The sequence below is a fragment of the Palaemon carinicauda genome, chromosome 40 (assembly GCF_036898095.1).
Source record: "Palaemon carinicauda isolate YSFRI2023 chromosome 40, ASM3689809v2, whole genome shotgun sequence".
Lineage (NCBI taxonomy): Eukaryota > Metazoa > Arthropoda > Malacostraca > Decapoda > Palaemonidae > Palaemon > Palaemon carinicauda.
This window is the reverse complement of record NC_090764.1, coordinates 46,878,593-46,905,318: the sequence shown is the minus strand read 5'-3', so window position 1 is coordinate 46,905,318 and position 26,726 is coordinate 46,878,593. Positions and strand designations below refer to the sequence as shown.

General features: G+C 49.4%; 2 protein-coding genes across 2 annotated transcripts in view; one reads left to right on the top strand and one right to left on the bottom strand.

Annotated features, from left to right (window-relative positions):
- LOC137631754 (HEAT repeat-containing protein 1-like) overlaps positions 1 to 26,726 on the top strand; it is a 622,900-nt gene that overhangs the window by 106,051 nt on the left and 490,123 nt on the right. The window lies entirely within an intron of this gene.
- LOC137631637 (HEAT repeat-containing protein 1-like) overlaps positions 1 to 26,726 on the bottom strand; it is a 138,237-nt gene that overhangs the window by 61,748 nt on the left and 49,763 nt on the right. Inside the window, exon 8 of the mRNA XM_068363510.1 lies at positions 19,347 to 19,509. Coding sequence (XP_068219611.1) covers positions 19,347 to 19,509 — 163 coding nt within the window. The remainder of the gene's footprint in view (positions 1 to 19,346; positions 19,510 to 26,726) is intronic.

The window sequence follows — 26,726 nt, the reverse complement described above, 5'->3', positions numbered from 1 at the left end:
AATGGAATCCTGTACCCCTCTCTGAGCAACTTCACAGACTGTGCGTCTGCACCCCTTTTCTCCCAGGCCTGCCAGTAGTTCTTGAGCCTGGCTCCCACTGCTGTCTGGAGAAGATGGCAGTCAGACTCTGCCTTTTGAGGACTTGGAACCCTTCTTCTTTTTGCCACGTTGACTATCGGCACGGATACCTCCTCTGCTGGAGGTTCTGCCACGAAAGGGCGGAATGAACCTAGACGCTGGTGTGTCCATCCTAGGTCTAGGCACGGAAGGTAAAGCTGTGACTTTACGTGCGGATGACGCCACCAGGTCATGGGTGTCTTTCTGGATCAACGAGGCGGCAATCCCCTTGATCAGCTCTTCAGGAAAGAGACACTTGGATAGCGGAGCAAACATCAGCTCTGACTTCTGACATGGTGTGATCCCCGCCGACAAGGAGCAAAGGTGATCTCGCTTCTTAAGAACTCCAGACACGAAAGAAGCCGCAAGCTCGCCACACCCATCCCGAATGGCTTTGTCCATGCATGACATGATGAGCATGGCAGAGTCCTTATCCGAAGGGGAGGTCTTTCTGCTCAACGCTCCCAAACACCAGTCCAGGAAGTTGAAGATCTCAAACGCACGGAAAACTCCCTTCAAAAGATGGTCCATGTCCGAAAAGGTCCAGCAAATCTTGGAGCGTCTCATAGCCAGTCAGCGGGGAGAGTCTACCAGACTTGAGAAGTCGCCCTGGGCAGAGGCAGGAACTCCCAAGCCGAGAACTTCTCCCGTGGCATACCAGACGCTAGATTTGGAAGCAAGCTTGGTCGGGGGAAAGATGAAGGATGTCTTCCCAAGTTGCTTCTTGGCCTGCAACCACTCTCCCAGTACCCTTAAAGCTCTCTTGGATGAGCGCGCGAGTACGAGCTTCGTAAAGGCAGGAGCTGCTGACTGCATGCCTAAAGCGAACTCAGAGGGAGGTGAGCGTGGGGCTGCAGACACAAACTGGTCCGGATACAACTCCTTAAACAGGGCAAGGACTTTCCTAAAGTCTAAGGAGGGAGGCGTAGTCTTGGGTTCATCTATGTCGGAGTGTTGATCGTCCAAATGCGCAGCTTCGTCGTCATCAGAGATTCCTTCATCCGAATGCTGAGGAGGAAGCGGCAAAGGAGGAGAAGAAAGCTGAACGGCTGAATCCGGCAGCACGGGTGCATGCGTAGCTGCACTGGATCCAACATCATGCCGCTGCTGGTCAGTCTGAGAGCTGGCAACAACAAAAGCGGAGTGGGGGTGCGTGGTGGGGACTGCCGTGGGTTGCGGAGACTGCCGCATTGCGTCAAAACACGGCAGCTTGACAGCACCTTCCCACTGCTGATGCGGTAGCTCACGCATGTCAACGGAGGGTGCCGCACGTCGGCTAACGTCAACATGCGTCTGGCAGGGTCGACTGCGCATCGGTGGTGGAGCTCTCACAGCCGGAGTGTGGGAGCAGGCAGCCGCAGTGTCAGCTGAGCGCACAACCGTGGCAGGTTGTAGGTTAACGGGTGCAGCGTTAACCTTCTCAGCACGATACTCCTGCATGAAGGAAGCTAGCTGAGTCTGCATAGACTGCAGCAAAGACCACTTAGGGTCTACAGCGGTTGGTGCGGCAACAGACGGAGTGATTGCCTGCTGCGGAACCACTCTACCTCTCTTGGGAGGTGTGCAGTCTTCGGAAGACTGCGGCGAGTCCGAACTGACCCAGTGGCTACACCTGGGCCGTTGGACTCGCTCGGAAGGGACCTTGCGCTTGAGAGGTCGTGAGACCTTGGTCCAGCGTTTCTGACGAGAAACTTCTTCCGCAGACGAGGAATGAATGGGCTCACTCGTCTGTTTGTGGGTGGGACGATCTCTGCAAGATACGTCCGCAACCACTGAGGGTACATCTGTACGCTGATCAAGGCCTGTCGAACCCTTTGGTCCTTCGACATTGCTTCTCCCCTGGGCTTGGGAGCTTGCAAGAGGTCCCGGACTGGGAGGACGACTGGCACGAACAGATGCACCCTCATGCGTAACACTGACACTTTTCACAGCACTTGCACTCACTACACTTCCCACTGCACTTTTCTCCTTCAACTCTTTGACGTCGGCCAAGAGTTGATTGCGGTCATTCGCTAATGACTCAACTCTGTCACCAAGAGCCTGAATGGCACGCATCATGTCCGCCATCGAGGGTTGCTGAGAGCTAGTAGAAGGGTCGGGTGTAACCACTACAGGGGAAGGAATAGGTTGTGGGGCATGGGGAGAGGAAAAATCAAAAGAGCGAGACGAACTCCTCCTGATCCTATCCTTCTCTAGCCTACGTGCATTCTTAAGGAATTCTTGAAAATCGAATTCCGAAAGCCCAGCGCATTCCTCACATCGATCTTCCAATTGACAGGCTTTACCCCTACAATTGGAACAAACGGTGTGAGGATCTATAGAGGCCTTCGGAAGACGCCTAGAACAGTCCCTAGCGCTACACTGCCTGTACTTGGGGACTTGAGTAGGGTCAGACATCTTGAATTAGTCAAAGGGGGAAATCCAAAATCTATCCAAGTCGTCAACAAATAATCCAAAATCTAATAAATAAAGCTTGATAAGGTATTGATGATAACTCCTGTACAGCGAAAGCTAATAACTAGAGAGAATACATCACCAAATAGCGTGAAAATCAACTCCAGAAACAACAGCGTGTCAAGTAGGTCTTGCCGGTGGCACGACAGAGAGAAAATTAGTTCTTTGTTGACAAGAAGTACTGGAGTACCTACTCGACAGATGGCGCTGTTGTTGTACACCCCCACCTGTATAGCGATCGCTGGCGTATCCCGCCCGTAGGTTTTTTCTGTCGGGCAGCAGAGCTGCAGCTACATGATCACCGGGTAAGATTAATATTGAAAAATCTGATTCATACAACCCCTACCTCTTCTAAAACCACCCTGTACTTCTAGGATTGCATTCTCTGTTTTATCCTTAATCCTATTAATCAGTACTCTACCATACACTTTTCCAACTAGGCTACCCTCAACAAACTTATACCCCTTGAATTACAACACTCATGCACATCTCCCTTACCTTTATATAGTGGTACAATACACGCACAAACCCAATCTATTGGTACCATTGACAACACAAAACACATATTAAACAATCTCACCAACCATTCAAGTACAGTCACACCCCCTTCCTTCAACATCTCAGCTCTCACACCATCCATACCAGATGCTTTTCCTACTCTCGTTTCATCTAGTGCTCTCCTCACTTCCTCTCTTGTAATCTCTCTCTCATTCTCATCTCCCATTACCGGCACCTCAACACCTGCAACAGCAATTATATCTGCCTCCCTTTTATCCTTAACATTCAGTAAACTTTCAAAATATTCCGCCCACCTTTTCCTTGCCTCCTCTCCTTTTAACAACCTTCTATTTCCATCTTTCACTGTCTCTTCAATTCTTGAACTAGCCTTCCTTATTCTCTTCACTTCTTTCCAAAACTTCTTATTCTCTTCATATGAATGCCCAAATCCCTGACCCCACCTCAGGTCAGCTGCCCTCTTTGCCTCACTTACCTTGTGCTTTACTTCCACATTTTTTTCTCTATATCTTTCATACTTCTCTACACTATTACTCTGCAGCCATTCTTCAAAAGCCCTCTTTTTCTCTTCCACTTTTACCTTCACTCCTTCATTCCACCATTCACTGCCCTTCCGCATGATGCCTCCAACTTCTTGCCACACACATCACTTGCAATCCCAACAAAAGTTTCTTTCACTAACTTCCACTACTCCTCTAAATTACCAGTTTTTCTTACTTTCACTTCGTCATATGCTATTTTCAACCTTTCTTGATATTTACTTTTTACCCCGGGTTTTATTAGCTCTTCAACCCACAGTAGCTCCCTTTTAAATCCACCTACTCTATTCCCCCACTCTTTTGCTACAACTAATTTTCCTTCTACCAAAAAATGACCAGACATACCGTTAGCCACACCCATAAACACGTGCACGTCTTTCAATCTTCCAAACATTCTTTTAGTTATCAACACATAATCCATTAATGCCCTTTCTACCACTCTTCCATTTGCCACTCTTACACATGTATACTTGTTTTTATCTTTCCTTTTGAAAAAGATGACAAATTCGTAGGTAATTTGTATTATGATATTTTAATTATAAAATAATTCTTGAATATACTTACCCGGTGAATATATAATAGCTGCTGCTCCGGCGGCTCGACAGAAAACACACAAAAACTCGCGAGCGATCGCTATGAAGGTTGCGGGTGTGCCCACCAGCGCCAACTATCGGCCAGATACCGCATATGCATGTAAACAAGCCTCAATTCTTCTCATCCCGCTGGGTCTCTATCGGGGAGGAAGGGAGGGCCTTTAATTTATATATTCACCGGGTAAGTATATTCAAAAATTTATTTTATAATTAAAATATCATTTTTAGATATTTAACTTAGCCGGTGAATATATAATACCTGATTCACACCCATGGTGGTGGGTAGAGACCAGAGTTAATTAAGTTTACAGCGTATATGCTTAGAGTTTTTGACAGTTATAACATAACAAAACCCAAATATATAGGTACCTGGTAAGGAAGTTGACTTAGACGATTACTCTGCCTTGTTAGTCTGTCTTCCTCACGAAGCCCAGCGATCCTCTTAGGATGCTGAAAGACTCCCAGGAGCTGAAGTATCAAGGGCTGCAACCCATACAACAGGACCTCATCAAACCCCTAATCTGGGCGCTCTCAAGAAATGACTTTGACCACCCGCCAAATCAACCAGGATGCGAAAGGCTTCTTAGCCTTCCGTACAACCCAAAAACAAGATTAAAAACATTTCAAGAGACAGATTAAAAGGATATTGGAATTAGGGTAATGTAGTGGTAGAACCCTCACCCACTACTGCACTCGCTGCAACGAATGGACCCAGTGTGTAGCAGTCCTCGTAAAGAGTCTGGACATCTTTTAAGTAAAATGACGCGAATACCGACTTGCTTCTCCAAAAGGTCGCGTCCATAATACTTTGCAGAGATCTATTTTGCTTAAAGGCCACGGAAGTTGCTATAGCTCTTACTTCGTGCGTCTTAACCTTAAGCAAACATCGGTCTTTCTCATTCAAGTGAGAATGAGCCTCTCGTATTAAAAATCTGATAAAATATGACAAAGCATTCTTTGACATAGGCAATGATGGTTTCTTAACTGAGCACCATAATGCCTCAGATCCACCTCGTAAGGACTTAGTACGGGCTAAGTAGAACTTAAGAGCTCTAACTGGACACAGCACTCTTTCAAGTTCGTTGCCTACGATCTCTGATAAGCAAGGTATATCAAAAGATTTAGGCCAAGGACGAGAAGGCAGTTCATTTTTGGCCAGGAAACCAAGTTGAAGTGAACATGTGGCTTTTTCTGTAGAAAAGCCGATGTTCTTACTGAAGGCATGAATTTCACAGACCCTTTTAGCCAAAGCCAAGCACACTAGGAATAGCGTCTTGAGGGTGAGATCCTTCAGGGAGGCTGAATGTAATGGCTCAAACCTGTCTGACATGAGGAACCTTAGGACCACGTCTAAGTTCCATCCAGGAGTCGCCAAACGACGTTCCTTAGAGGTCTCGAAAGACTTAAGGAGATCTTGGAGATCTTTATTGTTGGAAAGATCTAAGCCTCTATGACGAAAGACCGAAGCCAACATGCTCCTGTAGCCCTTAATCGTGGGAGCTGAGAGGGAGCGAACATTTCTCAGATGTAAAAGAAAATCTGCGATTTGGGCTACAGAGGTACTGGAAGAGGACACAGATGCTGACTTGCACCAGTCTCGAAAGACTTCCCACTTCGACTGGTATACTCTGATGGTAGAAGCTCTCCTCGCTCTTGCAATCGCACTGGCTGCCTCCTTCGAAAAGCCTCGAGCTCTTGAGAGTCTCTCGATAGTCTGAAGGCAGTCAGACGAAGAGCGGGGAGGCTTTGATGAACATTCTTTACGTGGGGCTGACGTAATAGATCTACCCTTAGAGGAAGACTTCTTGGAATGTCTACCAGCCATTGAAGTACCTCGGTGAACCACTCTCTCGCGGGCCAGAGGGGAGCAACCAACGTCAACCTTGTCCCTTCGTGAGAGGCGAACTTCTGCAGTACCTTGTTGACAATCTTGAATGGTGGGAATGCATATAAGTCCAGATGCGACCAATCCAGTAGAAACGCGTCTATTTGTATTGCTTCTGGATCTGGGACTGGTGAGCAATAGATTGGTAGCCTCTTGGTCATCGAGGTGGCAAAGAGGTCTATGGTGGGTTGACCCCAAGTCGCCCAAAGACTCTTGCACACGTCCTTGTGGAGGGTCCATTCCGTGGGTATCACCTGACCCCTCCGACTGAGACAGTCTGCCAAGACGTTCAAGTCCCCCTGGATAAATCTCGTTAACAGGGAGATGCCTCGATTTCTTGACCAAATGAGCAGGTCCCTTGCGATCTCGTACAGCGTGAGGGAGTGTGTGCCTCCTTGCTTGGAGATGTACGCCAAAGCTGTGGTATTGTCGGAGTTGACCTCTACCACTTTGTTTCGAAGGAGGCTTTCGAATTTCATCAGGGCCAAGTGGACTGCCAATAGCTCCTTGCCGTTGATGTGCATGCTCTTCTGACTTGAGGTCCACAGACCTGAGCATTCCCGACCGTCCAGGGTCGCACCCCAACCCAAATCCGACGCGTCTGAGAACAACACGTGGTTTGGGTTCTTGACTGCTAGGGATAGTCCCTCTCTCAGACTGATATTGCTGTTCCACCATTTCAGGCATGCCGTTACTGGTTCGGAGACCGGGATTGATACCGTCTCTAACGTCTTGTCCTTGTTTCAGTGAGAGGCTAGATGGAACTGGAGAGGCCGAAGGTGTAGTCTCCCTAGCGAGACAAACTGCTCCAGGGATGATAGAATCCCTACGAGACTCATCCAATTCCTGACTGAACACCGTTCTCTCTTCAGCATTAGTTGGACTTTGAGCAGGGCTTGTTCTATTCGGGTGGCAGACGGAAAAGCCCGAAAAACTGGACTGCGAATCTCCATCCCTAAATATTATTATTATTATTATTATTATTTGCTAAGCTACAACCCTAGCTGGAAAAGCAAAATGCTATAAGCCCAGGGGCCCCAACAGGGAAAATAGCCCAGTAAGGAAAGGAAAGAAGGAAAAATAAAATATTTTAAGAAGAGTAACATTAAAATAAATATTTCCTATATAAACTATGAAAACTTCAACAAAACAAGGGGAAGAGAAATTAAATAGAATAGTGTGCCTGATTGTACCCTCAAGCAAGAGAACTCTAACCCAAGACAGTGGAAGACCATGGTACAGAGGCTATGGCACTACCCAAGACTAGAGAACAATGGTTTGATTTTGGAGTGTCCTTCTCCTAGAAGAGCTGCTTACCATAGCTAAAGAGTCTCTTCTACCCTTACTAAGAGGAAAGTAGCCACAGAACAAATACAGTGCAGTAGTTAACCCCTTGAGCGAAGAAGAATTGTCTGGGATGGGATCAGTTGGGACTTTTCTAGGTTGACCAAAAGTCCCAATTCCTTGGTCAGACCCAACGTCCAATGAAGATCCTGCAGACAGCGATGACTGGACGATGCCCTGAGAAGCCAGTCGTCCAAGTACAGTATAGGGAGGCTCGGATTCCCGATAAATGGAGGAATTTTGCCACATTCCTCATGAGCCTCGTAAACACGAGAGGAGCAGGACTGAGGCCAAAGCACAGGGCCCGAAACTGGTATACCACATTCCTGAAAACAAACCTCAGAAACGGTTGGGAATCCGGGTGTATAGGAATGTGGAAGTACGCATCTCGTAGGTCGAGAGAGACCATCCAGTCTCCCTCTCTGACCGCTGCTAAGACGGACTTCGTGGTCTCCATAGTGAACTTTGTTTTCGTAACAAAAACGTTGAGCGCACTGACGTCTAGCACCGGTCTCCAACCTTCTGTATGCTTTGGAACTAGGAAGAGACGGTTGTAAAACCCCGGTGATTGAAGGTCCGAGACTTTCACCACCGCTCCCTTCTCTAGCAACAGAGACACTTCTAGGTTTAGGGCTTGTCTCTTTGACTCCTCTCTGTACCTGGGAGAGAGGTCTATGGGAGTTGTCACTAGAGGAGGTTTGCGTACAAACGGTATTTTGTACCCCTCTCTGAGCAACCGAACAGACTCTTGGTCTGCACCCCTCTTCTCCCGGGCCTGCCAGAAGCTCTTCAATCTGGCCCCTACCGCTGTCTGAGGCTGTGGGCAGTCAGACTCTGCCACGTGAGGACTTGGCTCCTCTCTTCTTACCTCTCTTTCCCTCGGCACGAGCGCTTCCCCTGCTGGGAGCTCTGCCACGAAAGGGCGGGATAAATCTGGATGCCGGAGTCTCGATCCTGGGTCTTACAGCAAAGGATGTAGAAGGAGCCCCTTTGCGAGCAGAGGACGCCATCAAGTCATGGGTGTCCTTCTGCACAAGCGAAGAAGCTATATCCTTAACCAGTTGTTGCGGAAACAAGGACGCTGATAAGGGAGCAAAGAGCAGTTCTGATCTCTGACAGGGAGTAACTCCTGCCGAAAGAAAAGAGCAAAGGGTTTCTCGCTTCTTTAAGACTCCCGACGTAAAGGTGGAGGCGAGCTCATTGGAGCCATCGCGGATGGCTTTATCCATACATGACATGATAAGTAAGGAAACATCATGGTCGGCAGACGAGATTTTCCTACTTAAAGCTCCTAATGACCAGTCCAGAAAGTTAAATACTTCAAAGGCCCTGTAAACGCCTTTAAGCAGATGGTCAAGGTCCGAGGAGGACCAACTAATCTTCGAGCGTCTCATGGCCAGGCGACGGGGAGAGTCTACGAGGCTTGAGAAGTCACCCTGGGCAGAGGCAGGGACTACCAAGCCGAGAACTTCTCCCGTGTCATACCAGACGCTCGATCTAGATGCAAGCTTAGAAGGAGGGAAAACAAAGGCCGTCTTCCCCAAACTCCTCCTGGTATCCAACCAGTCGCCTAAAAGTCGTAAAGCCCTCTTGGAAGAGCGAGAAAGCACTAGCTTAGTAAAGGCTGGCTTGGTAGCAGGTAAGCCTAGAGCAAACTCAGATGGTGGCGAATGAGGAGCAACGGCAACAAAGTGATTGGGAAAAAGATCCTTGAAAATCAACATGATCTTCTTAAAGTCCATCGAAGGAGGAACCGTCTTAGGTTCGTCTACATCTGAAGGATGATCATCATGATGAGGATCAGCAACGTCCTCATCTGAAGGATCTTCGTCCGACAACTGCTGAGTAACAAGCAAAGGGGAGACCTGCCTTGGTGGCAATGCTTGACAAGCAGAGTCCACACGCACTGGTGCATCAGTAGCAGTCCAGGACGCTACGTCATGTAACTGCTTAACAGCCTGACTGTCAACAACAACAGGAGCGGGAGGACGCTCGACGTCAACTCGAGACTGCCTTGACTGCCTAGACTGAGCAGTCAAAACAACTCTTGACTGCGGTGCTTGACGCTCAGCGTCAAAACAAGTCAACTTCGCTGGTTGGCGAACGTCCTGAACGTCAACAAGAGCATTAGGAAGCGGCTGAACGTCCACATGCGGCTGAAAGTCAACACGGGACTGCATCGAGTGAGGCTCTACAAAACGTGACTGGCGTGACTTAGTACTGTAACGCCAACGTCAACAGGACGAGCAAAGGCTCGTTTGGGCGGCTGACGGCCAGGATCTCGATCAGCTAAGCGGCGAGGATCATCGTGAACCTTTTCAGCAGAATAGTCCTCCATAAGAGAGGCGAGCTTAATCTGCATGTCTTGCAGTACAACCCATTTAGGATTAACGGGAATGGGTGCGGTAAGAGACGAGGGTAACGTCTGTGACTGCAAAACCTTGCCTACACCAAGACTCTTGGAGCCTGTGTTACGTTTCTGCCTAGGCGGCGAGCAGTCTTCCGATGACTGCATAGGGTCAGAGCTGTCCCAATGGCTACAACCAGGACGCTGGACCTGTCCTGAAGGGACTGACTTTCGCTTTAAGGGCCTCGAAACCTTGCTCCACGGTTTCTTACGCGAAAAGCCTTCGGATGACGAGGAGAAAATCGTCTCGCTCGTCTTATGGTAGGGGCGGTCTTGATGAGACACGCCTGAAACCATAGAGGGAACGTCTGTTCGCTGATCAAGGCCTCTCGAACCCATAAGTCGTACGACATTACTTCTCCCTGGGGCTTGGGAGCTTGCAAGAGGTCTCGGACTAGGCGAACGACAGGCACGAACAGACGAACCCTCGGTCGCAACACTGATAACACTTTGCGCACTAATCACTTTCCCACGATTTTCCACTGTGGCACTCTGACACTTTAACTCTTTAACGTCAGCCATGAGTTGATTACGGTCTGTAGCTAACGACTCAACTCTTTCACCCAAAGCATGAATGGCACGTAACATATCCCGCATTGATGGTTCCTGAGTGCTAGTAGAGGGTTCAGGCACAACTACTAAAGGGAAAGGATTAGGTTCAGGGGCATGGGAGGAGGAAAATTCTAACGATCTAGAGGAACTTCTCCTCACCCTATCTCTCTCTAGCTTACGAGAATACTTGTCATATTCAAGCCAATCGAATTCCGAAAGGCCCACGCACTCCTCACACCGATCTCCTAATTGACAGGTTTTACCCCGACAATTAGAACACACAGTATGTGGGTCGAGAGAGGCCTTTGGAAGACGCTTATTGCAATCCCTAGCATTACACTTACGAAATCTAGGAATTGGAGAAGGGTCAGCCATTTTGAAAAAGTCAAAGAAAGTCCAAAAAACAATCCAAAGTCATTAACAATTAAATCTGTCCAAAAAAGAGTTCAAGAGTTTAAGTTGAAGATAAACACCTGCACTGCGAAAGCTCAAACCAAAATGAAGTACTTCACCAAGTCTGTTGAAAAACTCCAGGTTAACAGCGAGTAATGGTACGTCTTGTCGATCAGACCGACAGAGAAGAATTGAGGCTTGTTTACATGCATATGCGGTATCTGGCCGATTGTTGGCGCTGGTGGGCACACCCGCAACCTTCATAGCGATCGCTCGCGAGTTTTTGTGTGTTTTCTGTCGAGCCGCCGGAGCAGCAGCTATTATATATTCACCGGCTAAGTTAAATATTTAAAATTTCCTAACTATATAAACCTTAGCTATTTAATATGGGTAATTACTTTCGGCGTAGCTGAAATGACGAGCCATTAGAATTTTAACGAGGGTTTACTACCCCACAGCTAGTTAGCAGGGGGTAGGGAGGGTAGTTTGCTAACCCCCCCTCACATACACCTGTGCTTGAGCTCACTTTGCTTAAAGGTAGGACTTCACGGGGGATAGGGGTGGAGGGCAAGTTTGATTAAATAGCTAAGGTTTGTTTAGTTAGGAAAAATACAAATTACCTACGAATTTGTCATTTGTTCCGTAACTGAAATACAAACCACGCTATTTTATATGGGTGACTCACCCCTTAGGAAGGGTGGCAAGTCCCAGCCAGTACTGGCTTTTGGCTTTGCCCGGGAACTCAGTATCTGAGTGTGTCAGCACTCAACAATAAGGAGTCCCTGCACCTCGCTAGAACCTTGCTGCGCAAGGGCTGCGGCCTACGTAAGCTGTGTGTGAAGGTCTGAAGTGTGACACGTCCTAGGAAGCTGACCTGTAGTCCTTTAGATGGAAACTTTAGGCTAGGACTCTCCCAATACCACCTCGTCAGGGTATGGGGACGTGACAGTATTAGCTTAAAACTAGGAACACAAGGAAACATGGTTTACCTGCAGTGGTTCAAGTTCAGCTGTGCAGAGAACCCAGGATGCTGCTTTCCCCAAGAGAGGGGAGGATGAAGAAAAGAATAAGGGCCAGACAAACCTTTTCATTCATGCAGACTCAAACCGGGTAACAATGCCCTCAACCTTCTGCTACTTGTCCATTAAGGAGCCTGAGGTTTTAAACCAGCTGTTGTGCAGCCACCACATGGCCGAAAGAGAACGTATCGAGCCTCCTGTGGGTTACGTCTTGCAGGTAGTGGGCTGTGAAGGTCGTCTGACGCTTCCACACCCCCGCTTGTAGAACCAGCGTCACTGAAAAGTTCTTCTTGAAGGCCAGGGACGTAGCTACGCCCCTGACATCATGTGCTCTAGGGCGACGTGACGGAGGAGGGTCAGGATTCAGGGACAGATGGATTTCCCTACGAATCCATGCTGAGATAGTATTCTTGGTAAGCCTCCTCTTTGTCCTCCCAGTGCTCACAAACAATGCCTGCACTTGGCGACGAACTGCAGCCGTTCTTTTGAGATATAGCCTCAGACTCCTTACTGGGCACAGTAGGAGATGGTCTGGGTCATCTGTTACAGAACGAAGACTCGAAATCTGGAGAGTTGAACCGAGGGTCCGACAATCGCGGATTCTGAGTCTTAGCAACAAACTCAGGGACGAATCTGAACGTTACCTCCCCCCATCCCCTTGAATGGACGATGTCATACGAGAGACCATGAAGTTCACCGACTCGCTTGGCCGAGGCCAAAGCTAGTAGGAACACCATCTTCCAAGTTAGGTGGTGATCTGAAGCCTGGCGTAATGGTTCATAGGGAGGTCTCTTAAGAGACCTGAGAACTCGAACCACGTTCCATGGAGGAGGTCTCACTTCCGACTGAGGGCAGGTAAGTTCATAACTTCGTATGAGAGGGAAAGTTCCAGCGAGGAAATGTCCACTCCTTTGAACCTGAAGGCTAGACTTAAGGCTGAGCGATAGCCTTTCACTGCCGAGACTGAAAGGCGCATTTCTTCTCGCAAATACACGAAGAACTCCGCTATTGCTGGAATAGTGGCATCGAGTGGAGAGATAACCCTTCCACGACACCAACCACAGAAAACTCCCCACTTTGCCTGGTAGACCCCTGCGGATGACCTTCGCAGGTGTCCAGACATCCTGTTCGCAACTTGTTGCGAAAATCCTTTCTCCGCGAGGAGATGCTGGATAGTCTCCAGGCGTGAAGTCGAAGCGAAGCTACGGCTTTGTGAAAGATGTTGGCGTGTGGTTGTTTGAGTAGCTCGTGTCGTGGAGGGAGTTCTCTCGGAAGTTCCGTTAGGAGTTGCAGAAGGTCTAGAAACCATACCGCGTGATGCCATAGCAGAGCTATAAGGGTCATCGAGAGATTGACTGATATTCTGGTCTTGTTGAGTACCCTCCTCATCAGACAGAACGGGGGAAAGGCGTATACATCCATGTTGTCCCACCGTTGTTGGAAGGCATCTTGCCAGAGTGCTTTGGGATCCGGGACTGAGGAGCAGTACAGCGGGAGCTTGAAGTTCTGCGCTGTAGCGAACAGATCCACAGTCGGGGAACCCCACAAAGTCAGGACTTTGTTGGCTACTAGATGATCCAAAGACCACTCGGTACTCACTATCTGAGACGCTCTGCTCAGACTGTCGGCGAGCACATTCCTCTTGCCTGGAATGAAGCGAGCCAATAGTGGAATCGAGTGGACTTCGGTCCATCTCAGTATCTCTACTGCGAGATGGGATAGCTGCTCTGAAAAGGTACCTCCTTGCTTGTTGATGTAAGCCACTACTGTGGTGTTGTCACTCATCACCACCACAGAGTGACCCGCCAGGTATTGTTGGAACTGTTGAAGGGCCAGGAATACGGCCTTCATTTCTAGCAGATTTATATGGAGGCACTTTTCTGATTCTGACCACAGGCCTGAGGTCCTGTGGTGCAGAACGTGGGCCCCCCACCCTTTCTTTGAGGCGTCCGAAAACAGCATCAAATCCGGGGAAGGGACGAGAAGATCCACTCCCCTTCGTAGGTTCTTGTCTGTCACCCACCACTGAAGGTCCGTCCGTTCCGCAGGACCCATAGGGATCATGACGTCCGGGGAATCGTTACCTTGATTCCACCGGGACTTGAGACGCCATTGGAGAGATCTCATTCTGAGGCGACCGTTGGGAACTAGACGGGCCAAGGATGAGAGGTGACCGAGGAGACGTAACCACGATTGGGCTGGGAGCTCTTCTCGTCTGAGGAAAGGACTCGCGACCCTCCTCAGCCTTCCTATCCTGTCGTCTGATGGGAAGGCTTTGTGGAGATTGGTGTCTATGATCATGCCTAGATATACCAGTCTTTGAGTAGGAAGCAGAGACGACTTCTCGAGATTTACCATGATCCCCAGATTTTGGCAAAGTCCCAGAAGTTTGTCTCGGTGTCGAAGAAAGGCTGACCCCGAGTCTGCTAGGATCAGCCAGTCATCCAGATAACGGAGGAGACGGATGCCAATCCTGTGTGCCCACGACAATATTAGGGTGAACACTCTGGTGAAAACCTGTGGTGCTATGGAGAGACCGAAACACAGCACCTTGAACTGACAGATCTTGTTGTTTAGGCTGAATCTTGAGTACTTCCTTGAAGAAGGATGGACTGGGATCTGGAAGTACGCGTCCTTGAGGTCCAGTGTACACATAAAGTCTTGCGGTCTCACTGCAAGTCTGACCGTGTCTGCGGTCTCCATGCTGAACGGGGTCTGCTTGAAAAACCTGTTCAGAGCTGAGAGGTCGATGACTGGTATCCAGCCTCCAGACGCCATCTTTACAAGAAAGAGTCGACTGAAGAAGCCTGGGGACCCGTTGACGACCTCTTGGAGAGCGCCCTTCTTCAACATGGTCTGGACTTCTGCCCGAAGGGCTTGCCCCCTTGCCGAATCCATGGCAAGGGCGCTCAACGACACGGGATTCGCTGTCAGGGGAGGTAGAGATGTTGTGAACGGGACACGATATCCTTGACTGATTACGGAAATCGTCCAGGAATCGGCCCCGAGTTGCTGCCACCTGTTTGCGCAACTTTGTAGGCATCCCCCCACTGGTGGACATGCAGGGGGACTGCCAATCCTAGCGTTTGCGGCCTCGGCCACTACCCCTAAGTTTCTTTCCTCCCCTGGAGAACTTTTTGCCTTTCTTGTCGTTGACAGGAAAGGGCTTAGACACCGTTGTCTTCGCTGTAGCTGCCGGTTTCATGGTCTTGGTAGGACGTGGTTGCTGGGTTGCTGGAGGTTTATAGGGCTTCGATGTTAAAGCTCTATATAGGAGAGAGTCCGGGTTGGACTTCCTCCACCTCTCAGCTGCCTGCTCCACGTCCTTAGGCTCGAACAAATTCCTACCCAAGATGGAAGAATGTCTGAGCCTGCTGATCTTGGTACTGGGGACCTTTTGTTGGAATCTCTCAGACACCTCATCTCAACGTTTCAAGATGGTATTAGCCCACAAGTTCGAGACTTGGTGGGCTAGAAACTCGATTGTAAGAGTGCCTGAGAGCAAAAAGGTCTCCATGGCCTTCCTGGTACTCTCTTTGGACAAGTCCTCAGATCGTAACAGGATGCCAAGAGACCCTAGCCAGATGTCCAGCCACGAAGTTACCTGCATGGCACACTTCGCCACCTTCTCCCGGGAAAGGATCTCCGTCGCTGAGAACGATACTTGCCGGTTGGAGAGTCTCTCTAGAGGGACTCCCCTGGTAAGCTCTTCCAAATAGTGGTGTAAGGGAAGAGCTAAACAAGTCTCCTCCATGATGTCAAAGTACCTCCTCTGATGGACACGAGGAGGCGGGAGGAGTTTGTTACCGGCGCTGGATAGGCTGAAGGAGGCAAGCTCGGAGAGCTGGCCTTCGACCTTGTCTCTGGCACTCTTAACCCATTGAGACCAGGGCAAAGCCGAGCTGGCCTTTGAGGGCTTTTGAGTACCAAAGACTCGGTCCAAGACCGTGTCCTTGCCCTCACGAGGGGGAAACTCTGGATCCGCGAACCCATTGAGATTCCTCATAAGGGTCAGAACCTCCCAGACCACATGCTCTGATTCCTGTAGCTCTCCTCCTGAAGGGTTAGCAGCGAAGTCTCCTGTCCCCAAATGCTCTTCTTGGGGGGACTCGTGGATGTTCTCTGAGGGCTTGGCTGGCTCTGGTCTAATCCTTGAGGATCACTTAGGTAAAGTCTTGGAGTCCTTCGACTCCCTCGCAGGACTCCAGCAGTGATGGTGGGAGGCTCTTCTCCACCCCTACCCGAGAAGACTTCCCTGTGCGAGGTGGGGTTTCCCTCATTGGTGCGATGGGAGAGCGCCTCACCTAGCGTGACTCCCCTGAGGACGGGAAATCTTCATCCGAAGGGGAGGGAGTGAAAGTCTGGTGGGGGGGGGGGGTGAGGAGGGCTTCCTCAAAGACTTCCGAGGAGTCAGCTTCGCCCTTGGAGAAGTTACCACGTCTATTCTCTTCAGGGGAGTAGAAGCTGCCACTGATTTTTGTCCCAGTTCAGAGAGAGAACAGGCTTAAAAGCCTGCATGACCACTCTGACTAGGGACCCAAACCAGGGCTGCTGACTGACAGCTACGCTGTCAGAAACTCCCTCTGGAGGGAAGGGGATCGTTCAATCCCTAGGAGGAGTTACCAAAGGAGGGTTTGCCTGAAAAGAAGAAGAAGGAGAAAAGTCCCTGGACCTATCAGGAATCCTCCCTCCCTCCGGCGAGCGCGCTGTTCTGCGCTTGCGGGGAGGATGATGATGATCACCTGGCCGTGCGGCGTCCTGCAGCCTCGCACGTGGGATCGCGCTGGGATTTGCCCTGGGTCGCGTGCGGGAGATTGTTCGCGCGCGCGGGCAAGCGATGGCGCACGCGGGCGAGTGATGGCACGCAGGGGTGCAGGCCGGAGATTGCAGAGGACGCCCAGAAGGCTTGATGAGCGCACGCGCGAGCGAAGGCGATTGTTCACGCAGGCGTGCAGGATCTGGCCGAAGAGCCCATGAGGGCGATAACGTTGGGCACGCGCACAGGAGATATATCCCTTGCGCGCGGGTGCACATGAGAGCTCACATCTGGTTGTAGAGGAGGCCGCGCGTGTGCAAACTCGTGGGCGCGCGTTGGAGACTGTGCGCGATGGCGCGCAGGTCAAGGATGGCGCGTCGGCGATTGATGGCGCGTTGGAGAGCACTGGCGAGCAGGGGAAGAGGTTACCTTCCCCTTTGTGCCCCGATCAGAAGATTGTGGGCGCGCAGGAGATCGTTGGCGTGCAGGCGAGTGCTGGCGCGCAGGAGAACACTAGCGCGTAGGCGAGCGCTGGCGCGCAGGAGAACGGCGGCGCGCATGGCGCGCATCAGGATGAGGGCGCGCAGTAGCGCGCTGGCGAACAGGAGAGCACTGGCGCACAGGTGAGCACTGGCGCGCTATAACAGGAACTTCAGCAGGCGAGCGCTTGCGCGCAGGTGAACGTTGGTGCGCAGGGGATACCTGGCACGTAAGGGACTTAGACATAAATTTGTGTGAAAGCCTTTTGTGCCCCGAAGGGACCGTTTCCCGTTTTACAACGGGGTGAGTTGGCGCCCACAGCGCGTCAGCAGCCAGGAACGGCGACGGCAGTTCAGCAAGTCTGGCGGGTGGAAGGTCAGCGTGTCCTTTGCAAGGACGACCTTCCACCGAAGGAGATCGCGAACGATCTGCGGAGAGGTTCAGGGATGTAGCTGGTAGAGTCGGCGAACGACGGCGAGGTTCCTCTGCGGCGGACTGCGGAGATGATGAACCGAAGAGGCGCCTCCTAACACCCTTGTGAGGTGAAGGAAGACGGGCTTTACGCCTTATACGCCCTCTGGGGCCCGTAGGGTCAGCGGGCTGACCATCAGCAGTCCTCCGAAGAGCAGTCTCTGTGAGTGAACTCCCCCGAGGGGGAGAATCACCGGCAGGAGAGACCGTTGGACTTAGTTCCTCCCTCGAAAGATGTTCGGAGGGGGGAACTATAAGCCTTCAGCTACATCAGCAACATCAGGAGCAGAGGTTTGATACAACTCATCGGAAGCCTCTGCCACAACAACGTCGATGATAGACAGAGGATCAACCTCTGCTAAAGTCGGCGATTGTTTGACAGCTGCCCCCAACCTGATCATGTCAAACAAGGCTTCCTTGGAGGGCGAACCCTCAAGCCCTAAGGAAGCCCAAAGCTGTAACAAATCATTATTAGTCACATTTACATTTAAATCCTCCCCCGGGAGAGGAGGAGGAGCTCAACCCCTCTCCCAAACCCCGAGATTGGTCAACAGAACTACGGCCTACGCTACCACTCGACAGTTTCTCTGAAGAAACCGATCGAGTGGGAGCTTTGGAGGAGGTCTGGGCCACGGAAGAAGAGCCCTTGGGATTTTCTCCTTTCAAAGAAACCTTCGAAGAAGAAATACCCCGTCTGAACTTCATCTTCCGGCGCCGGGAAAACCTCTCCCACTGGGAGGTAGACCACTCCCTACACTCACCACACACATTATTTTTATCACACTGCTGGCCCCTACAGTAAGGACACAAGGTGCAGGTGTCCGTTTCGACCGCCGACATATACGTACCACACGGGCGATCAGGTAAACCAGGACACTTACGCATCGCAGAGGCCAACTTCACACACATTCTGTCAAAGGAAAAGCAAACAAAAGATTAGCAATGGCTGTCAAAGAAGGCGAGGGTGACAGCGGACACGTCCGACTACCACCCGAGCCGAGAGCAAAGTGAGCTCAAGCACAGGTGTGTGTGTGTGTGTGGGGGGGGGGTAGCAAGCTACCCTCCCTACTCTCCGCTAACTAGCAGTGGGGTAGTAAACCCTCGTTAAAATTCTAATGGCTCATCATTTCAGCTACGCCGAAAGTAATTACCCATATTAAATAGCGTGGTTTGTATTTCAGTTACGGAACAACTAAAACTTATCACCATCTCTTGCTCAACACACATCTACCAGTCTCTCACAACTCTCATTTTCACCTGGTACGCCATACCTCCCAATGACACCTTCTATCTCTCCAGCACCCACTTAAGTCACTCATGACAACTACATAATTCCTTCTACACACCTAGTTAATTCATTCCAGAACTCATTCCGCTCTTCTTCACTTTTCTCACAACCTGGCCCATACGCACTGACAAAAGCCCAACATTCCCTACCCAACCAAACCCTTACCCACATTAATATAGATGATATATCCTTCCATTCCACTACTTTACCTGTCATCCATTCACTCAGCAATAAAGCCACACCTTCTCTTGCTCTTCCCCTTTCAATCCCAGACACTCTACCAGGCATTTCACCAAACATCACTTCACCTTTCCCTTTTATCTTTGTCTCACACAAAGCCAATATATCCATCCTTCTATTTCAAAACATACTTCCATAATAATAATAATAATAGTAATAGTAATAATAATAATAATAATAATAATAATCTGTTATAAAAAAATTATCAAAATGCTTTCAATAATCATGTAACATTTTCTACCTTGTGGCATTTCCAGATACCTAGATATACTTTGTAAAAAACAATGCCTACCTTCTTGGATTCCTTCTTCTTCGTAGCAGTAAACTCCGCAATAGCTTGGCTGTATCCATCTGGATAATTAACTTCCAGCGATCCTAACAATTCAGCTATTTTCATTGAGTTCTTTAAACCTTGTAATGGTTTGAAATTCTGCCTCCAAACTTCCAATACACATCTGAAAAATGGAGTTTTTATGATAAAAAAAAGTTTTATGAATACTTACCTGGCAGTTATATATATATAGCTGAGTCTCCGACTGCGGCAGAATTTAATCGAAAATCGCGGCAACCGCCTTGTGGTGGTTGTGTGGTTAGATGGTTAACAACCCTTACAGGGTGGTACTTGGAATCATTCCCGTTTTCTGTTCCTCAGATTATCTTTGCCCGACCTGTCTCCTGAGGGGAGGTGGGTGGGCTTTAAAATATATATATAACTGCCAGGTAAGTATTCATAAAACTTTGTTTTATCATAAAAACTCCATTTTTATGAATAGAACTTACCTGGCAGTTATATATATATATAGCTGATTCACACATTTGGAGGAGGGAAACAGACAAAAACATAGTTGGGGAAACAACAAAAGAGTTGTAGGAGAACAAACACCTTGATTCCTTACCTGCTAAGGTAGCTGACTTCAAAGGTAACTGCCTCTAGAGTCGCTTTCCCTTAGGAGTGTTCAGCCAGGAGTAGACCTGCTACGCTGCAAACAACTCAATCGAGTCTGTCAATGGGGTAGGACCAACAACTTGACTAGACCAGAAAACTACCTTCCCATATAAAAAACCTGCAACCTTACTAAAACTAACCATCTAACCTTGCAGAAATAGATATAAACTATCTATCTGGACTGAGGGAACCGTACCACAGGACGAGGACCTCAAACAACCATAAAAAACACAAACCCAAATACAAGTACATAAACTAAGGTTGAGTGGGGGTAGTAACTCCTTTGCCTAATACGGAAGCCGCAGCTACGTATGGGCCCAAGGTATAACACTTGTCATAGTCCACTCTTACCTCTCTGAGGTAATGAGAAGCGAAGACAGAGTTGCTCCTCCAGAACGTTGCGTCGATGATCTGCTTAACTGACATATTTTTCCGGTATGCCAGCGAAGCAGCAATGGCCCTTACTTCATGAGCCCGTACTTTTAACAGGGCGAAGTTTTCTTCCTCACAAAAGAGGTGGGCTTCCCTAATAGTTTCCCTCAGGAAAAAGGACAAAGCATTCTTTAACAGGGGTTTTTGAGGATCCTTCACCGAACACCATAAGGAGTTGGAAGCACCCCTCACGCTCTTAGTGTGGGCCAAATAAGCCTTGAGAGCCCTAACCGGGCAGAGGAGGCTTTCCTGTTCCTGACCTACTAGATTCGTGAGGTTAGGGACTTCAAAAGTCCTAGGCCAGGGTTTCGAAGGGTTCTCATTCTTGGCGAGAAAGTCGAACCTCAAGGAACAAACCCCTCCATTTAGGGTGAAGCCTACACGCTTCTCGATTGCCTGGACCTCGCTGATCCTCCTGGCAGTCGCTAGAGACAAAAGGAAGAGGGTTTTCTTAGTCACATCTCGCAGAGAAGCTTGCGAGATAGGCTCAAACTTCCTGGAGCACAAAAACTTAAGCACCACATCCAGGTTCCAAGAAGGGGGTCTTAAGTGCACCTGCTTCGTTGTCTCAAGAGACCTAATGAGGTCCTGCAAGTCCTTATTCTGAGATAACTCTAAGCCTCTATGCCTAAAGACGGTTGAGAGCATGCTCCTGTATCCTTTAATGGTAGATACAGCCAGCTTAGCATCCTGCCTGAGGTACAAAAGAAAGTCTGCAATCTGGCTTAGAGAGGTAGAGGACGAGGAAACCTTGCACCTCCTGCACCAAGCTCTAAAGGTCTCCCACTTTGACTGGTAGACTCTTTGTGAAGAGATCCTCCTTGCCCTGGCAATAGCTTTCGCCGCTTGTGCCGAAAAGCCTCGAGATCTAACGAGCTTCTCGACAGTCTAAAGGCAGTCAGATTGAGAGCGAGGGGGTTTTGGTGAAATCTCTCGAAGTGGGGTTGTCTGAGAAGATCTGGACTTGCCAAGAGTCTTCTTGGAAAGTCCATCAGCAACTCTACCACTTCGGTGAACCATTCCCTCGCAGGCCAGAATGGAGCCACTAGGATCATTCGTCCCGAATCGAGGAGAGCGAACTTCCTGACAACCAGATTGATGATCTTGAACGGGGGAAAGGCATACATGTCCAGCCCCGTCCAATCCATCAAGAAGGCGTCCACTGCAACAGCTTCCTCGTCCGGGACTAGGGAGCAGTAGTTGGGGATCCTCTTGTTTAGACCGGAGGCGAAAAGGTCTATTACTGGTCTGCCCCACAACTTCCAGAGGCTCCGACAGACATGCGGGTTGAGAGTCCACTCTGTAAGAGGGACCTGTCCTCTCCTGCTGAGCATGTCTGCCCTGATGTTTCTCTGCCCTTGAACAAACCTTGTCAACAGCTGGGTCTCGTTCTCGTTCGCCCAGAGGAGAAGCTCTCTCGCAGTTGAGAACAGAGAGAGGGAGTGAGTTCCCCCTTGCTTCCTTATGTATGCGAGAGCTGTGGTGTTGTCGGAATTGATCTCCACAGTCTTTCCCGACACCGAGGTTTTGAAGGCCTTGAGCCCTAACAAAATGGCCATCAATTCCTTCCTGTTGATATGCCAACTGACCTGACTCCCTTCCCAAATTCCTGAGACCTCTTTGTTCCCTAGTGTTGCTCCCCAGCCTGACTCGGACGCGTCTGAGAATAACACTAGGTTGGGGTTCTTCTTGAACAAGGAAATCCCTTTTCCCAACAGAGCTGGGTCCAGCCACCACATTAAAAGATCCTTGATCTCTGTCGGAATGGGAAAAGAAAAAGTGTCCTCCTGGATCTTTCTGTTCCAAACCTTTGCGAGGAAGTGTTGCAGAGGCCTTAGGTGCAGTCTCCCCAAAGGGACAAACTGCTCCAGGGAGGATAGAGTTCCCAGCAGACTCATCCACTCCTTCGCTGAGCATTCCTGCTTCCTCAAAAAGTCTTTGACTTTGTCCAGGCACCTGGTCTGCCTCTCCTGGGAGGGAGAAGCCTGAAAAAGAACTGAATTCAGAACTATCCCCAAATAGAGAATAGTCTCATTCGGCTCGGTCTGAGACTTCCCCCAGTTGACGATGAGTCCCAGGTCCTGAGTGATCGCATAAGTTTTCATTAGGTCCTCCAGACATTTCTCTTTCGACTGTGACCGGATCAGCCAGTCGTCTAGATAGAAGGAGACCCTTATCCCCTCCTGGTGTAACCAGCCTGCCACATTTGCCATTAGTCTGGTGAAAACTTGGGGAGCTGTGCTGAGACCGAAGCAAAGTGCCCTGAACTGGAAGCACTTGCCCTGCAACACAAACCACAGATATCTCCTCGAAGACGGATGAATGGGGACGTGAAAATAAGCGTCCTGCAGGTCGAGAGAAACCATCCAGTCTCCTGGACGAACTGCAGCCAGCACTGACTGAGTCGTCTCCATGGAGAACTTTCTTTTCTCCACGAAGCGTTCAGAGAGCTGACATCTAGGACTGGTCTCCATCCACCCGAGTTCTTGGGAACCAGAAACAGGCGATTGTAAAAGCCTGGGGAGGCGAGGTCTTGAACTGGCTCTATTGCTCCCTTGACCAACATCTGGTCGACTAGCTCCAGAAGAGCCTCTCGTTTCCCCGCGTCGGTGTACTGAGCCACTAAGGCTAGGGGAGAGTCTGAGAGAGGTGGTTTCTTTAAAAAGGGGATCTTGTAACCTTCCTTGACGACTGAGAGGGACCAGGTGTCCGCCCCTCTCCTTTTCCAAGACTGCCAAAAATGAGACAGTCTTGCCCCTACTGGTGTCTGGAGGACTTCCATCTCATTTTTTGGACCGGGGCCTAAACGCACCCCTGCTGGTCCTTGGCCCTGACTCTTGTCTTCTCCCCCTAAAATCCACTCTCAAGGAGATCCTGCCCCGAAAGGGCTGTTGAAACTTCTTCTCCTCCTTCTTCAGAGGAGCAGGAGCAACAGGTAAGGTCTTTCTAGCCGACCGAGACAAAAGGTCCTGAGTAGCCTTCTGAGCCAGAGAAAGGGAGATATCTCTGACCAGAGCTTCAGGAAAAAGATGACGTGAAAAAGGGGCGTAAAGTAGCTCCGACTTCTGGGCAACAGTCACAGATCTAGAGGTGAAGGAGCACAAAAGGGCCCTCTTCTTTAAGACCCCTGCTGAGAAAAGGGAAGCCAATTCATTAGCTCCATCCCTTAGAGCTTTGTCCATGCAGGACATGATACTCGTCAGGTCCTTCGCGTCCTCCAGGAGTTCAGACTTCCTGGCCAGAGTCCCGAGAGACCAGTCCAGGAAGCTGGAAACCTCGAAAACCCTGAAAATTCCCTTGACGAGGTGATCAAGCTCCGACATGGACCACATCACCTTGGCAGAGTTTAAAGCATGCCTTCTTGCCGAGTCCACAAGAGCCAAGAAGTCACCTTGGGAGGAGGAAGGCACTCCTAACCCCAAAGGTTCCCCTGTCTCATACCACATACCGGCCTTGGAAGCGAGCCGAGACGGTGGAAAAGAAAAGGTGGTCTTGACAGCTTGTCTCCGTTCCTTCATCCAATCATCCACTTTAGCGAGAGCTTTCCTGGCCGAAATTGAAAGTTTCATTTTGATGAAGGCCAAAGACTTAGTAGCTTTCTTCCTGGTAAATTGAGACTGAGGAGAATGAGGGGCCGAAGGTTGAAATTCCTCCCCATAAAGTTCCAAAAGAGAGCGAGAAAGAACCTAGTAATCGCTAGAAGAGTCGGCAGGTTTTTCTTCCTCTTCCGAAATATCTTCGAGGCCCTGCTCAAGGATAACATCCCGAAGAGTTGGGCTGCCAGCAGTCTGGCAGCGAGGGCTGTTTGAATCCTGGCGCCGAGCACCGCTAACATCCAGTCGGCGAGAAGCGGTATCGTCACGATGACGAGAAGCGGTATCGTCACGATGACGAGAGGCAGTATCGTCACGATGACGAGAAACGGAAGCGTCCTGAAGATGCAGGCTGCCGTCGCCTTGAAAATGCAGACTGCATTCATCCTGTTACCTAAGAAACGAGGCAGTAACGTCCAGGCGTTTCGAAAGGGAAACGGAATCGTCACGGCGCCGAGAACGAGAGGCAGTATCGTCCTGGCGCCGGGAGAGGGGGGAAGGCAATTCCTGGCAGCGTGCCGATGAAGAGGGTGTGCGTTGTCGTACGGCCGACGAAGTGCGCAGAGGTTTCTTGGGAGAGATACTAAAATCTCTCTTAGAAGAAGATCTCTTAACAGGCAAAGAGACGTCCTTACGTCTGACGGACTGAGAAGTGTGGCTGAAAGCTTTAACTAACGATGAAAGTTGTTCCTGCATAACAACCATGAAAGCTTTAGCAACCTCCGCTGGCTCTCGCGGTGCCAAAGACGGCAGTTGTCGTACGGCTTGACTGGGAGCGCTGGCAGAAGAAGCAGGGAGTCTAGCAGGATTAACTGGGCTAAGGACTCTCTGTTTCGCCCTTTTAACAGGAACATCCTCGTCTTCTGAAGGATCAGGGTCTCTGCTACTCGAACCGGGAGAGGGAGAGCGAGACTGCACGTCCCGGTTCCACCCTCTCTTCATTGGTCTTAATTCGTAACGCCAATTACGTCTGGGAGAACGATCAGGCGAAGACACAAACGAATCCGACACGCCTTTCCTACGGCGGTCAAGAGCAGCCTGGGAGATCGCAACAGGACTGTCTGAGGCAACGACTGACCAAGGATAAGCACCTCTCACCCCCTTTCGGCTTTCGATGTACCTTCTCCCTTGGTCCTGGGAGCTTGGTAGAGGTCTAGACCTAGGGGTATGACAGAATCGATCAGTCGCCACCTCCACTGCACTTTCACAAGCACTAATTTCACCTACATCCTTACCCTTAAAGGCCTCCAACTGCGCTTTAATAGCCTCCAATTCAGCAGCTAATTTAGCATACCCAGGGTCATCCGTAGGCACAGATCCTGTAGAAGGGGCAGGAGTCACTACATTTGGGGAAGGAATACCTTCCAAAGGGGTTACAAGCAAAGGGTCAATAGATAAATCTAAGCTAGGCTCACTAGCAGACTTTGACTTTGATTTAGCTCTTCTAACTCTATCAATCTCAAGTTTGCGCACATAGCGCTTCATAGCTAACCAATCATCATCACTTAAAACCTTGCATTCCTTGCACTTATTATCTAAAGCACATTCAAATCCCTGCAACCCATACAGATAGTGTGAGGGTCAACCAAAATTTTCGGCAACCTCACCTAGCAAATATCATTCGCACAAACACGATACAGAATTTTCTCACTCATGATAATAAAGGAAAAAAGACAAAAAAAACAAAAACAACACGATAGCCAAATCCCAACACAGTGTACTTCACCAAAAACGAAGTCCAAAAAGGCGATGAAGGGAAAGCGATCCGAAAAAACTCTGAAAGGCGGACCAACGATGTTGTCAATCCGGCCGGCAGAGATAATCTGAGGAACAGAAAACGGGAATGATTCCAAGTACCACCCTGTAAGGGTTGTTAACCATCTAACCACACAACCACCACAAGGCGGTTGCCGCGATTTTCGATTAAATTCTGCCGCAGTCGGAGACTCAGCTATATATATATAACTGCCAGGTAAGTTCTATTCATAAAAATAAGAGTTTCTATATTATTGTGCTTTTCACTATATGACAGACCACTGAAAATTTCTGGGAACACAATAAATATCAAGTACATCTCTTTGTTGATTTTAAACAAGCATATGATAGTATTCACCGACCTTCAATGTGACAAAATGCTCTATAAGATATGGAAAAAAGCTATTGTCACCAATAGATATAAAGACCGGGCTCTGAGAGAGAGAGAGAGAGAGAGAGAGAGAGAGAGAGAGAGAGAGAGAGAGAGAGAGAGAGACTTATTGCCTTATTCTATGTTTGGGTTCCTCCAGGTCCCTCAGTGTGAGGCACCTCGTATATCCACCAGAGAGTTGCTGATGTATCCTCCAGTGTATTTTGCATCTTCCAGTCTTGGATGGTCTGGGATGCATCTTAGGTATTTATCGAGCTTATTCTTAAACACATTTACGCTCACTCCTGATATGTTTCTTAGATGAGCTGGCAGCGCATTAAATAATCGCTGCATTATCGATGCTGGTGCGTAGTGGATTAATGTCCTGTGCGCCTTCCTTAGTTTTCCTGGTATAGTTTTTGGCACTATTAATCTACCCCGCCTTGCTCTTTCTGATATTTTTAGCTCCATGATGTTTTCAGCAATTCCTTCTATTTGCTTCCATGCTTGTATAATCATGTAGCGTTCTCTTCTCCTTTCTAGACTGTATAGTTTTAAAAATTGCAGTCTTTCCCA